Source organism: Pinus tabuliformis, chromosome 6, assembly GCF_031772625.1.
Source record: "Pinus tabuliformis cultivar Carrire ecotype Pingquan chromosome 6, CPIR1, whole genome shotgun sequence".
NCBI lineage: Eukaryota > Viridiplantae > Streptophyta > Pinopsida > Pinales > Pinaceae > Pinus > Pinus tabuliformis.
This window is the reverse complement of record NC_142292.1, coordinates 1,975,754,617-1,975,767,376: the sequence shown is the minus strand read 5'-3', so window position 1 is coordinate 1,975,767,376 and position 12,760 is coordinate 1,975,754,617. Positions and strand designations below refer to the sequence as shown.

The 12,760-nt window shown below is 37.5% G+C and overlaps 1 protein-coding gene across 3 annotated transcripts; it reads left to right on the top strand.

Annotated features, from left to right (window-relative positions):
- The first annotated feature begins 7,944 nt into the window (after nt 1–7,944).
- On the top strand, nt 7,945–12,045 carry LOC149267127 (FRIGIDA-like protein 4b). Of its 3 annotated transcripts, none has more exons than XM_089431496.1 (5): nt 7,945–8,096; nt 8,249–8,303; nt 9,237–10,331; nt 10,941–11,116; nt 11,234–12,045. In XM_089431496.1, exons 3-5 carry the CDS (start codon nt 9,281–9,283, stop codon nt 11,810–11,812), a joined length of 1,806 nt encoding a protein of 601 aa, XP_089287622.1. In that variant the 5' UTR covers nt 7,945–8,096; nt 8,249–8,303; nt 9,237–9,280; the 3' UTR covers nt 11,813–12,045. The 3 variants fall into 3 exon arrangements, with proteins under 3 accessions (XP_089287622.1, XP_089287618.1, XP_089287611.1); XM_089431492.1 differs by having other exon boundaries at nt 7,954–8,115; XM_089431485.1 differs by lacking the exon at nt 7,945–8,096 and having other exon boundaries at nt 8,165–8,303.
- The last annotated feature ends 715 nt before the right edge of the window (nt 12,046–12,760 follow it).

The following is a 12,760-nucleotide window of genomic DNA, read 5'->3' as shown; positions in this document are numbered from 1 at the left end:
GCCTATATATGTTAAGAGTTGTAGGATTGGGTTCTTTGGGAGTGAGGGTTAGGAAAGAGGATTTAGTATTTCCTCCAATCATTTTTTCCTGGAAAGCATTTTTGAGCATTCTCATTAGGTCTTTTTTTATCATTTCCCAATGTTGTCTATAAAAGGCCATTGTAAACCCATCTGGACCTGGTGCCTTGTCAGGGTGGTTCTAGTTCTTCCGGTGGATACGTAGTGATGGTGCGCTGTATGTGATACTGTTGGATGTAAGCTGGCTCTGGGTTCTTCATCCTATCCTGACCCACCCGATAAAGAGAAGTGGAGTGCCTTCCTCTCACCCAGCCAGAAAAGGGAATGAGAAATTCTTGACGATGATACTACTTTTTTGTTCGCCCATCAAGCAAGGAACAAACAGATAAGTATGGTGATTGGATTCGAGAAAGCGTAATTACATATCACCTTTCGTGGCTGCTGCTGTTGGATCTACCCACGCCACCTTCTAACTCAATTTACCACTTAAGTTAAGGCCATAGATAGGAAATGTTTGAACTGGGAACATGCAATAGAATAGAGGGGGATGGATCAGTGCGATGAACTGAAAACCCTACTCCAGCAAGACTAGCGAGTGCTTTTACCCACCTGAATTGATAGACCAGAACCCTTAACAGTCGAGCCCCTCTCCTTGCTTTCCTAACGTCAAGCAAGCAATAAATTTATTTGACTTATTGAGATTCCACACAGCTTCTCTGACTTCTTCCTCAGTAATTTCTTTATCTAATTCCCTGTTTTGTTGGTCACTTATTTTTTTTATATGCTGCAAAATTTCTTCATTAGCTGCCTGTTGGTCACTTGTTGAGAGGAGTTCTTTAAAGTGTTTATGGGTTGCGTTTTTTACTACTTCAACTCTTTTTATTTCTTGACCATTTACTTGAATTTGTTCAATCTGATTTTTTGACCTCCTTATTTTTATTGTATTATGAAAGAAGGCTATATTTTTGTCTCTGGATTTTAGAGAGAGGCATCTTGATTTCAGTCTGCTTTCCTCTTCTTCTTGCCTATTTTGCTTATATATTTCCAGATATATTTCCTTTTCTTGTATATGATCTTGCTTACCTTCTTCCTTGTTCTCTTTTTCCTTGCAAAGGTTATCCAATTTTTTTTGCAATTCGATTTTCCTAGCTTTGTCCCGGAGATCATTTTCTCTTGCCCAATTTTTAAGTGCATCCTTAGGTTCTTTCGCTTAGTTTCCCAAACATACTGGGGAGATCCTATGACACTTTGTTTCCATCTGTCCTTTATTTGTTTTTCAAAATCTTCCTTACTGTCCCAAATTGAATTATATCTAAAGGGAAGGGGTCCTTGATTTTCCAGCTTCCCCAAGGTTAGCACCACCAGCTTGTGATCTGAAGCTGAGTTGTGAAAAATTTTACTTTTCACAAGAGTGTAAGCAACTACTATGCTTTCATGAATAAGAATTATGTCCAACCTTTCTTTTATGTTGTTTTTTCCAATTCTTTTGTTGTTCCAAGTGTATTTTCCATTGCTTGGTAGAATGCCTATTAATTTGTGTTCTTCTATTATTCCTTCAAGAGCTTCTCTTGACGGATCATTGTGGAAGATTCCGCCAAATTTTTCTTCTGTATTCCTTATAAGATTTAAGTCTCCTCCTAGGATTAAGTGCCCACTTTGTCTCTCTGCTATTTCTTCTTTAACTGATTTCCAACATTGTTCTTTCTCTCTATAATGATTTGGAGAATACACATTTATAATGCTATATTGTTCTTTTGTATTGAGATTCCTCAACTTTGTTCGAATCCAGTGTCTACTGATTTTTTGAGTCATTAATTCCCATTTTATTTTATCCCAAATGGTGTTGATTCCTCTTGACGCTCCTGTGGCTTCTAACGCTACTTCTTTATAATTTTTTTAGTTTTTGAGTCATTTTTTGAATTTCTTGCTTGTTTAGTTTGGTCTCTTGGATCATATATATGTTTGGTCATTCCTTGACTAAAATGTCTCTAGTTGCATTAACTTTAAAGGAGGTGCCAAGGCCGCGACAATTCCAAGAGACCACTATCATTAATTATTGTTGTGTTGGTGTGATCCTCCCTTTCCTCTTTGTTGAGTTTTTTCATGACTTCCTGTTTGTTTCCCAAGGAATGAATCCATTGGTTGTTGCATTCCTAGGGCCATTTCTTTAGTTGTTGCCTCATCTCTGATTTCTTTATTGGATTTCCTTCCCACTTTTTTTTGCTGATCCCAGGCTTGGGGGATTTCTTTGGCTTTGTTTCTAGTTAGAATGTGGTCCACTGAGGGAGGAGGTGGGGAGGATATAGGGTTGGGGGTGGATATGAGAGCTAAAGAGGTAGGGTTTGAGGGAGGGGATCTGGGAGAGGGTGGATCAAAGGAGTCTTCTAATGGCTCAAAAGGATTCAGAGTTGTGTGATCAGGAGGAGTAACCTTCGCTGGAGGTTGAGAGGTTGTTTCATTTGCTTCTTGGGACTGATACATATTTGATGTTGTCTGCTTATTGGTAGGTTTTTTCCTTTTCACTTGTTCCCATGTAGGTTCTTGCTCTTCTACATTTTCATGCTCTACTTTTTTAAGACACCTATTTGCAAAATGACCATACTCGTGACATACCTTGCATTTAAATGGTATTTGCTCGTAGTCCAGCTGTTGAATGTGTGTCCACTGGTTGACCTTGATCTTTATTGCCTCTAGGAGGCCTTTTCCGAGATCTACTTCCACACATATTCTTGCGCACACATGCATGTTGTCTTTTGGCTCACATCTGTCAATATATTTGCCCACTGCGTTTCCTATAGCCTTTACAGATTCATCTCCCCAGCAATGAAGAGGAAGATGCGGGAGCCTGACCCACACAGGCACTGCATTTGGGACATCCATCTCCGGATCAAAGTCTGGCGTCCACCTGTTCAGGTATAAACCTCTGGAGTCCATGAAGTAAGGTCCGTTTCTAAATATCAGATCTCTGTCCTCCTTTGTTTCAAAGAGAAAGGTGTAGTATCCCCTTCCACAGAATCGTATTGCTATCTTCCCCTATGTGGTTGCATTCCAGTTTCTTTCCACCCATTTTTGCACTGATTTGGGTGAAGGCCATAGCCCTATGAATTGTCCAACAAGTCCACGTTCTGCCAGAGAGATGGTTGCTCTTCTTGGAAGTGCTGGAGGGAGAGAAATCTCTGGGATACTTTCAAGTTTCTTTACAAATTTATTGATTGATGGCCTGTTCCTTGGAGCTCCATTCTCTATGATCAGAGATGCGAAGGCTTCTGCATTTTCTTCATTCCTTGGCTGCGTGGAAGAGTGAGGATCTCCCTCCTCAGAGGGCTGCATGGTTTGGTTGGCCTCAGTAGCAGGAGGCTGCCGAGGGAAGGATCTGTAGGGGCAGCGGCGGTTAGGGCAACGACGGCTCTCTAAAAAGTCAATATATTAATATTATTGATCAAGAAAATAATAAGAAGATTTCCCTAGTAATTTTGTTAAATTTTTGAGATTGTTGTAACAAATATCTAAGGAATTTAAACGGAAGATATAATAGTATATTATTATAGATGTCATCTCTCTCAATAGAAAAGTGGTTGAAAAACTTTCTAATTAAAATCATATATTTCTATAAGCTTTGAGTATAAGAGGAAGACATGCATATGTTGATCAATTTGGCTTGGACAAGAAGTGATCTTACATAAGCTTTGGATTTTTGCAAGTTTATGTTTTTTTTAGTTCTCGCTTATTTTCATGTGAAATTACTTTCCATTATATGTTTGAATTAATCAATTAATAATATATTAGATGTGAGCATGTATATTTTGAGATATGAAATGCTTTATTTTGAACAATACATATACATATGGGTTTAACAATTATTAATTTTGTGAATAATTTTTATAACTTAATAATATATGAGTCTGTTTTATGTCTAATTTATCTAGTTTTACTACTAGTTGAAATAGATAAGTAAATTGATAGATAGAATTAGTTTATAGTTATTATAGAATTAAGTAGCTAATTTTGTAGATTAGATTATAATAATTTTCACTATTAAGTACTTTAGTTAATAATATACTTTGGCAGCTAACCAAGCCCACATATCATTCAAAAGTTATCTTACCCAACGAGTATAAGTCTAATTGGGAAATTAATCGAGTAGCTTTTCCCTTGTTGGTAGTTGAATTTTTCGAGCTATCAACAATATGACAACCCTGCCATTTACTAGAGAACAAAGGCCATGCAACACATGATTCAAAAGTTGTATGAAGTTGATTTGAAGGCTTTAGAGAACCACCCTCATTGTCGACATATGGGTTGTATCAGGGTTCTTCTCTAGACTTTGAAAAGAGGAGTCATTACAAGGTTGCCAGAGCCTGAATTTAACTCGGTGTGAGGGACACAATTGAGGCTTGATTTCCAAATTAATAAAGACTTATAATGCTTTTAGGGTTATATTTGGTGAATGACAAGGAAGCCTTAAGATTAACCAAACTTACCACTCTACTCTCTAAGCTAGAAAGTCAATTTCACAGTAAGGAACCTTGTGTGGGAGTGAAAAATCAATTCGTTTAGTTGTATAAACAATCATTAGCCTTACTAAGAGGCTATGAAGCTTGGTCATTGAGTGAAGAGGCTAAGAGTTTAAGCTAACATTTCCAATACACGCTTTCAAGGCATTAAACCTCTAGTGAGGGGAGTTACAACTCCTAATTTCAAATGTTCTATGAAGACTAAGGTTTCTTAGTCTTCTTTGTAAATTTCATAATTTCATTCTTGAGATTATTAATAAGACTAGGTGAGGCAACCTACACTTAGACAAGCTTGCTTGGGGTATCTGTTTATATCCAACATTGAAAGACCAATCAAGGTAATTTCATTGATCAACATTCATGCTAGTTCAGCGATGAAGGCCATTGGCCTTATCCTCCCAAGTGAGGTATTACAACTAGAGGTCTGCCAAGGTTCCATCATCCATGAAGCTATAGGGACAAAAAAGCTAAATACCCATTAATATCATCAATATTATTTACATTTCATTATCCGCTAAATTTATAATCAACAAGCATTTAGATATTCAACCAGTAAACGTCAACCAAATTACAAAAGATGAACATTATAATACAAGTGGGAACAATTATTTAAACAATTAAATTCTTGCATCTGATGAAGGGTGAACTCTTTTCCACCCAACCATAGGTTTAGCTATACCTTTGTTTTTCTATGGTAGACTTCTCCCTAGCTAGACCATGATACCACTAGGGAAACTCTAATTCACTCAAGTAAAGGATTGACAATGCAACCACCCTCCTCCACAACAATTTTATAGCGAAATTCCCTCCTCACCATTGAGCAGAGGGCTTCCATGAATTCTCATATTCCTTTCCAATTGGTAGGTAATAGTGGAGCCTCTTCATTGTCTAGGTGATCCCTTAGCATTCTCCCTCCTTAATGCTACTCTAGCTCGCATCAATTCACAACCCATTCACTTGCTTGGATTTTTAGTTGCTTCTACAAGAATTTAGCAAACGAAATTAGATATTTTCAAGCCCAAAATGCACCATGGCGCCTCTAATTCTTTAACACATTTTTGGACGAATTTAGGCATCTAACTCAAGCTATAGTCGCCTACAAAGTTATAACAACCATTCCACTAAGGATTGGTAGCTCCCAAATCGCAAATTTCACTCCTTAGGTACTCGTGTATCTCCTTGCTCTCCATGAGTGCCTAAATCTATGATTGGATGATTATTTTCCTATTGTTTTCCCCATTTTCCCCACACCACTTGTGGGTCAACTCTTGAAATTCAAGATGAGTGCTTGCCCATACTACCCATTGAAGTCTAAAACAACTCCTCAATCACTACCTCACTTCTGTAATTGTGGTAGGTATTTGCTTCAACTACTAGGTTCTTTATTCAATGAGTTTTTTTTTTTGGTGGGGGGTTGCGGGGTTTTGGGGGAGTGGCATTAAAGGGAAAAGGTAATTCGACATTTTCAAATTTTAAATTTTTGGCACAAAGTTTTGGTGTGGCTTTTTTTAGGAATTGCAGGGAATGTTGATTCCCGTAACACCTTCACTAGTTCTTACTTGTGGCATTGATATGAATTTAAGAAGGGTACGAAATGAAATACATATATTTAAAATCAAACACAAAGATACAATGAAATTGAAATTTAATTAATAAATATAAATGTTGAAACTTTTTACATGCAAAATAAAAGCAAACTAGCTCGAATGGTGGTAGTTTATCTCTGAGAAGAGATGTGACGACTATGCGTCTTCCTGAACTATGTTACAATGAGGCTCACATGCCTTTTTATCATGAAGAAACAATGCCGAACCCTAAACACCAAAAACTGTAACCCTAAGAGATGAAGCGCCAAAGGTTTATGGGCGGGGTAAGTTGGAACATCAACTTTTTGGGGTCGTAACTTTGGCATATGATCTCTGTTTGGCGCACATGATAGCCTGTTATAAAGGTCTATTTGAGGAGAACAAATTTCGAGTGTTGTTAAAGATTTTAAATGTTATCGGTTTGTTTCCCCAAAAAATGTCGTTTAGGGCCTCAAAATGGATAAAAAAATTCAAGACCTGAAAACTGCCAAATTAGGAAAATTGTGTTGTGAGCTAGTGCAATAGGTGGGTGGCCACCTATATCCACCTAGATCAAGCATCAAACTCAGTGTAGGTGCTTTACCCTTTAATCAACTATGTGGCAATTTCTATTAATGACAAATACACTTACATTGTTCATAACTTGTCCATTTCAACTTAAAAATCGACAATGTGTCCAAACTATGACTCACAATGACCCTTAGATGTATTTAAATTTACTTATTGGGGGAAAATCAAAATGGGGTGTTACATAATCTCTATCCTTATGGTGATTTTAAGTTCACATCTTCGTGGGTTCAAATCAGGTTCGTCAACTTTAAACTCGGTTTCCAATTTCGATATTTTCAAATATCAATTAGTTTTAGGGATCAACCTAGTGAACTTAGGTTCAAGACTTCAAGAGTTCGATTTGGGTTTCATGTATTTTGTTTTGGCCTAATGAATCAAGCCTTTTCTTCTCATCTTGAGAGGAATTCACCTTGAACCTATTGTTCATTGTCCTAGACATATGGACTACAAAGAACTCTAGAAAACTTGCTAAGCTCTACAAAAGCATGATAAGTTTATTCGAAATCTGAAGATCTCCTTTTGGTCCTTTGTTGAAACATTAAGATAACAAAACATCATGACTAATTTAAAGTAGAAATTATCGTAAGAATTGTATTTTAACATAAGAAACAATTGTCATTTCTATAATTGGTAGGTAAAAACTTTTATTAACAATAACAACAAGCTAATATAACACTTCACATATATTCACACTCCATATAGTTAATTCCCCACACAAACTCTCAACACTATTCACAACAACAAAATGTCCCATGCATAGAGATACAACCAATAACCTTACCTTCCCAACCTTTGATGCATAATCATTATGTTTTGTTAATACTTAAAGACCTCAGATGTTTTCTCTTTCTCCTTCCTCTTTACATCAAAGAAATTTGGTGTACTTTTATATTGGAAGCTACTAGTAGGTGGCCATATTCACATAAGCATGATTAGCCTTTTAAATCATATTTTTATAATAAAAACCATTTTTATACAACTATATTATGAGCTTTTGCAGTGATCCTTTTTATTAACATATATTTCTCAAATTTTTATTAAAAAAATTAATATATAGAAACATCACATGAAAAGGAATATATATGCATTTGCACCGCAAAACAACAATTTTCAATTAATGTTAATATTACATTAAAAACTATCACATCAACCAAAATTTTCATTTAAAATCTGGAAGTGGTTACTACAATAATCTCGGTGGTTAGATGGAGCATAAAAAATCCATTAAATCAATTTTTTATATTTATAAATCTGGGTCATTGTAATAATGAATTCAATATATCTGTGCATATGTCAGTGGAACAACCAGCAAATCCCAAATGGAGTGACGGTGAGGATAAAGGCAGGTCCGGAATCCGTGTGAAACACGGTGGCAGCTGCATCTCGGCCGTGCGATACGGATCTGACGGTCTCTGAGCCATATTTCGGTGATATATTTCGTTTTTTTCTGGGAGAGGAGGGCTTTTGTTGATATTAATTACTAGGGTTCGACAGCAACCATTTTCTTTTTCTTTTTCATTTCATCGTGTTAAACCTCTCTGTGAACAAACTGAACAACAGATATACTGGGTCGCGTCTGCAAATTCCGGGTTCTATCTAGATCGCAAAAGACAAGGTATGTTCTGAAAGATTTCTGCATTTACGCTCAGTATTAGTGAATGCCATTTGCATTTTTCTTAAGGTCAATATGGGTGTTTGCAGATTTAAAGGTTGAAGAGTTCTCAGTGAATACTGTAAATTAATTGGGTGTTGTGTGTTTTCGATTTTTTTTTTTTTCGCAAATTCGTATTTTGTGCTGTATGACAAGAATTACTAAAATTGGGGTTTTAAGGGTTAGGATTTGGGTTCTATGGTTCAAGGTTTAATGATTGGTCTTGTGTGTGTTCTGTGACTATAAATGCGGGTATTCTATGTTTACGTTTTTGAAATTTTAGTGTGGGTTGGTTTCTGTAATGTATAGTGAAATTTGGGCTGCTAAGGTTCAGGGCTTGGGTTGAAGGGTTTAAAGGTTGTTTAAGTGGGTTTTGTAATGGTAACGGGTTTTTGTAGTTGTAGGTTCCGTGACGTTTCCTTCAGATTTGTCTGTCACATGCATTTCTATGTGTAAGAGGTTTCGAGGTTCCAAGTTGGGTATGTTGAAATTTGGGGGTTTTAGGGGTCAGGCTTTGGGTTCTAGGGCTCAAGATTTTAATGAGTGTTTTTGTGGGTTTTCTGGTTGATAACGTGGGTATTGGAATTGCTGTTGTAGCTATTGTAACTTTATTCCAGATTTGTAATTTTGTCCCGTCTGAAAAAAGGGATTTTAGGCTTTTATGGTCTTAATAGTGTATCGAGTGATTTTGATTAAAATTTCTTGTTCCGGGGTTTTCTGGTTTCTGTATAGGATACTGGCTGTTTTGGTGGATTTTATAATTATTATCGCATTCAAGATTTGTATTTCTTCCTGTTCACAAAAGCTGCGATTCAAGGTTAAGTGTGTAGGGTCATAGAGTTTATAGAATGGCTCTTTTAGAATTCATAGTTTTGGATTTGTGGTTTTTGTATTCAGATTTATAAGGGTGGAGAAAGACGGTGGGGTGCATTGTTTGAGCCATGGAAGGTGTGAATTTGAAGAAGGAACGGTTACAGAAGGCGTTTGTGGATCTAGATGAGCATAGAGAAGCCTTAACAAAATGTACGGTGCAATGGAAAGAATTAGAAGAGCATTTCCTTTCATTAGAGCGGAGCATACAGAATAGACTTGAGGACTTGGAGGCAAAACAGAGAACTTTTGAGGCCAAGATGCGGGAAACCCAAGAGATTTTGGATAAACGTGAGGTGTCTATTGCTTCCAAGGAGCAGGCTTCATTGGCTCGTGTGCAGGAACAGAAGGATGCTGCCCTTGCTGTGATTTTTGAAGAACGAAGAAAATTGAAGGAAGAATTTTACAATGGATGTGAGAAGGTCACAGACGATGACACGAAGAAGGATTCAATCAGAGAAAAAGAAAACGGTAGTGTAAATGCAAATGGGTCATCTATAAGTGATGGTCCTGAAGCTGATTCCAAGAAAGAAATAAGCCCCAGTACAAAATCAGAAGCAAAGGTGCAGCCCCAGGTTCGGTCCGAGTTGAAAACCTTATGTGAAACTATGGATTCCAAGGGATTGCGTAAATACATTATTGAACATAGAAAAGATGCAGCTGGGCTTCGCAATGAGGTTCCCTCTGCATTAAACTCTGCAATTGACCCATCACGGTTAGTGTTAGAGTCCTTGGAGGGGTTTTATTCTCTTGAACAAAAGTCAAGTGACAAGAAAGAGTCTGGGCTCCCGGCTCTACGCCGGGCCTGTACATTATTACTGGAATCTCTTGTACCTGTTTTGGCAGATCCTATTTTGGGTGTTGAACATCCAGTTCTGCCCTTAAATATAAAGGAGCAAGCCAAAAGTATTGCAGATGAATGGAAGTCGAAGATAAACCTTGAAGGAGATGTTGCCAATGGCAATTCGTTGGAGGCCCAGGCCTTCTTGCAACTTCTAGCTACTTTTGGAATTGCGTCAGAGTTTGATAAAGATGACTTATGCAAGCTTGTTCTTGCAGTTGCACGGCGCAGGCAGACACCTGAACTCTGCCGTTCCCTTGGACTTGAATCAAAAATGCCAGGTTGGTTGGCTGGTGTTCTGTAATGTTAGCCTCAGTGGCTAGGCTGGCAAAATTTCCCATCCATTTTGGTAGATAGGCTTTTTGTTGTTTTTCTGGCATTCATGGCTGGCTTGGTTTTTTTGAGGGACTGGTGGATTTTATCAGTATACTTGCTTGTGGCTGATTGAGTTGAAGATAAATTTTGGTAATCCCGGCTGTAGTAAACCTTCCCAACGTTTTTTGTTTAGTCCAGTGAACGGGTTTCTAAGTTGACGGGGTTGGTAGTCTTTTCTTTAGATCTCAACATTTCATATGCAAGGCAGATACTGAGTGGCCTCTACTAGGTAGACATCTTTTTATGAGGTAGAAAGTTGTACGTAAGTTATTTTGTTGATATTAATAAAGGCACCTGAAGATGATCAGCTATGGTAAAGTGTCACAAGGCCTTTAATGAGTGGGGAACTGTTTACTTACGAAAATTGTCTCAAGCTGACATAGCTGTTATCTTTATTGAAAAATCCGTTGAAGTTGTCGGTATTTTTTTTTCTTTCACAGTAAACTGTCTTTTCGTATTTCAGATGTTTGTGACATATTCAGATTAACTGAAAATTTTGTGACAATTTCATGCAGATGTTGTAGAAACCCTGGTCAATAGTGGAAAACAAATTGAGGCAGTCAACTTTGCTCATGCATTTGGGTTGACAGAGAAGTTTGCACCTGTTCCTTTGTTGAAGGAATATCTGAAAGATGCTAAGAAAGCTTCTCAGGCAAGTTTAAAAAGCGGGAATAACTCTACTGCTGCACAGGTACGATTGTATTACTGTTATACAAAATGTCTTGTTATGTGATGATCATTTTGGCTTAGTATTGTTGGTTATATCAGAAGTTCCTTTTTTGACTGATATTTTTATTTGCTGCTACAGAATGAAGCAAATACAAAAGAGCTTTCTGCTTACAGAGCTGTTATAAAGTGCATTGAGGAGCACAAACTTGAATCGCAGTTCTCACCAGATCCTCTTCAAAAGCGTGTAGCTCAGCTAGAGAAAGCTAAGGCTGACAGAAAAAGGTCTGCAGGTGCTGTTAAGTCTCAGCCTAAGCGTCCTCGTGCTAATGGAGGAAATGCTGGTGTATATATGCCTCCGTTAAGTGCAGCTGAAAGAACTCCGGCTCTTTATGCTTCTTCCAATGGTGCAGACAGAAGCTTTTATAGGTCTTTGGATAGAGTACAATATTCTGGTGCAGCTCCAGGTGTTACATCCTACAACCTACAGGGCCAAAATGCATATGACAGATCAAACCAAGGATTATATGGAGCAGCCTATGGTGTTGGAAATAGGAGTCCAGTCTCGCTCTCAAGGCCATATATGTATCCATCAGATAACATGGGGCCTTCGTTGTTGGGTTCCGGTTCTTACAATTCCTCTACTAATTACAGCAACCATCACTTTGGCAGTGGACTGCCTGCCCCTCCTCCAGCTTATCAGTCTTCTTTTATACATTAGGTAGGTACGGTGCTTATCTTACCGTGGTCAAGCAAGTTCTGATCTTATCAGGCCCCATAAAACCTTTTCTATTGGATGTGGCTGGTAGTAAGCACTTAGCTTTGAAGAGGTTTTTTGACTTTGTTTTTGTAAATCTAAAAGATTGGCAAAGTTCATTTGGCAGCTTTTCACCACTTTCAGTGGTGTTTTCTTCTATTAAGGAATTTTATTTGTGTATGGTATCGAGTGCTTCATCACTTTCCCAGGTTACTATATACTGTAGTCTTTACAGTTCAAAGATGATTCTATGCATAATTTTGTTATTTTTTTATTTGTTTGACAAATCTTAGAGGATCGATCTGTCTCTTTGTGGAAGATTAAAATTTGGTGAATAATATATCATTTGTGATCTTGTTTGGAGCTCATAACACAAGACTTTCAATTGCATTTGTATGCCGAGGGCTGGTCTTGTGCTGAATATGATTTATCGTCCACTTGCACCTTACCTCTTTGGTACCTGTTTACTCTACGCCTATGAAGTGAATCAGATTTTATTTTGATTAGTCCAATTGTAAGGCTATTTTGGAAACTGGACCCTGCCCCTCTTAAGCTGCTGCATGATTTAAATCACCCTTTTTGAGCAGAAATGATTTGTAGTACTAGTGGTATAGTTGTTATACCCTGCATTAATATTTTTGTGTTCTCTGTAACGAGGACAAAGCACATTGGAGTTATATGTCCCATCTAGAAATATTATTTTCCCGCATCCTTGAACATTGCTGATGTCAATAGTTGGAGAAAAAAACTGTCAATTCGCATGTGTACTTGTGAATCATTATATTTTGAATGTTAGTCAAACTGTTGTATCGTGTGGGGATAATTTTGTTCTTTGATGAAGCACAGTTGTAGAGCTCACCAAATTTATCTTGAAATGTTGCCGTCTTTCCCAGAGTGTTTTATTACTAATTA

Bases quoted from the DNA above. Each gene is read 5' to 3' on its own strand.
- LOC149267127 (XM_089431496.1), top strand. From the start codon at position 9,281: ATGGAAGGTGTGAATTTGAAGAAGGAACGGTTACAGAAGGCGTTTGTG. The intron at 10,332-10,940 runs GTTGGTTGGCTG...AATTTCATGCAG, and splicing joins ACTTGAATCAAAAATGCCAG to ATGTTGTAGAAACCCTGGTC. The intron at 11,117-11,233 runs GTACGATTGTAT...TTGCTGCTACAG, and splicing joins ATAACTCTACTGCTGCACAG to AATGAAGCAAATACAAAAGA.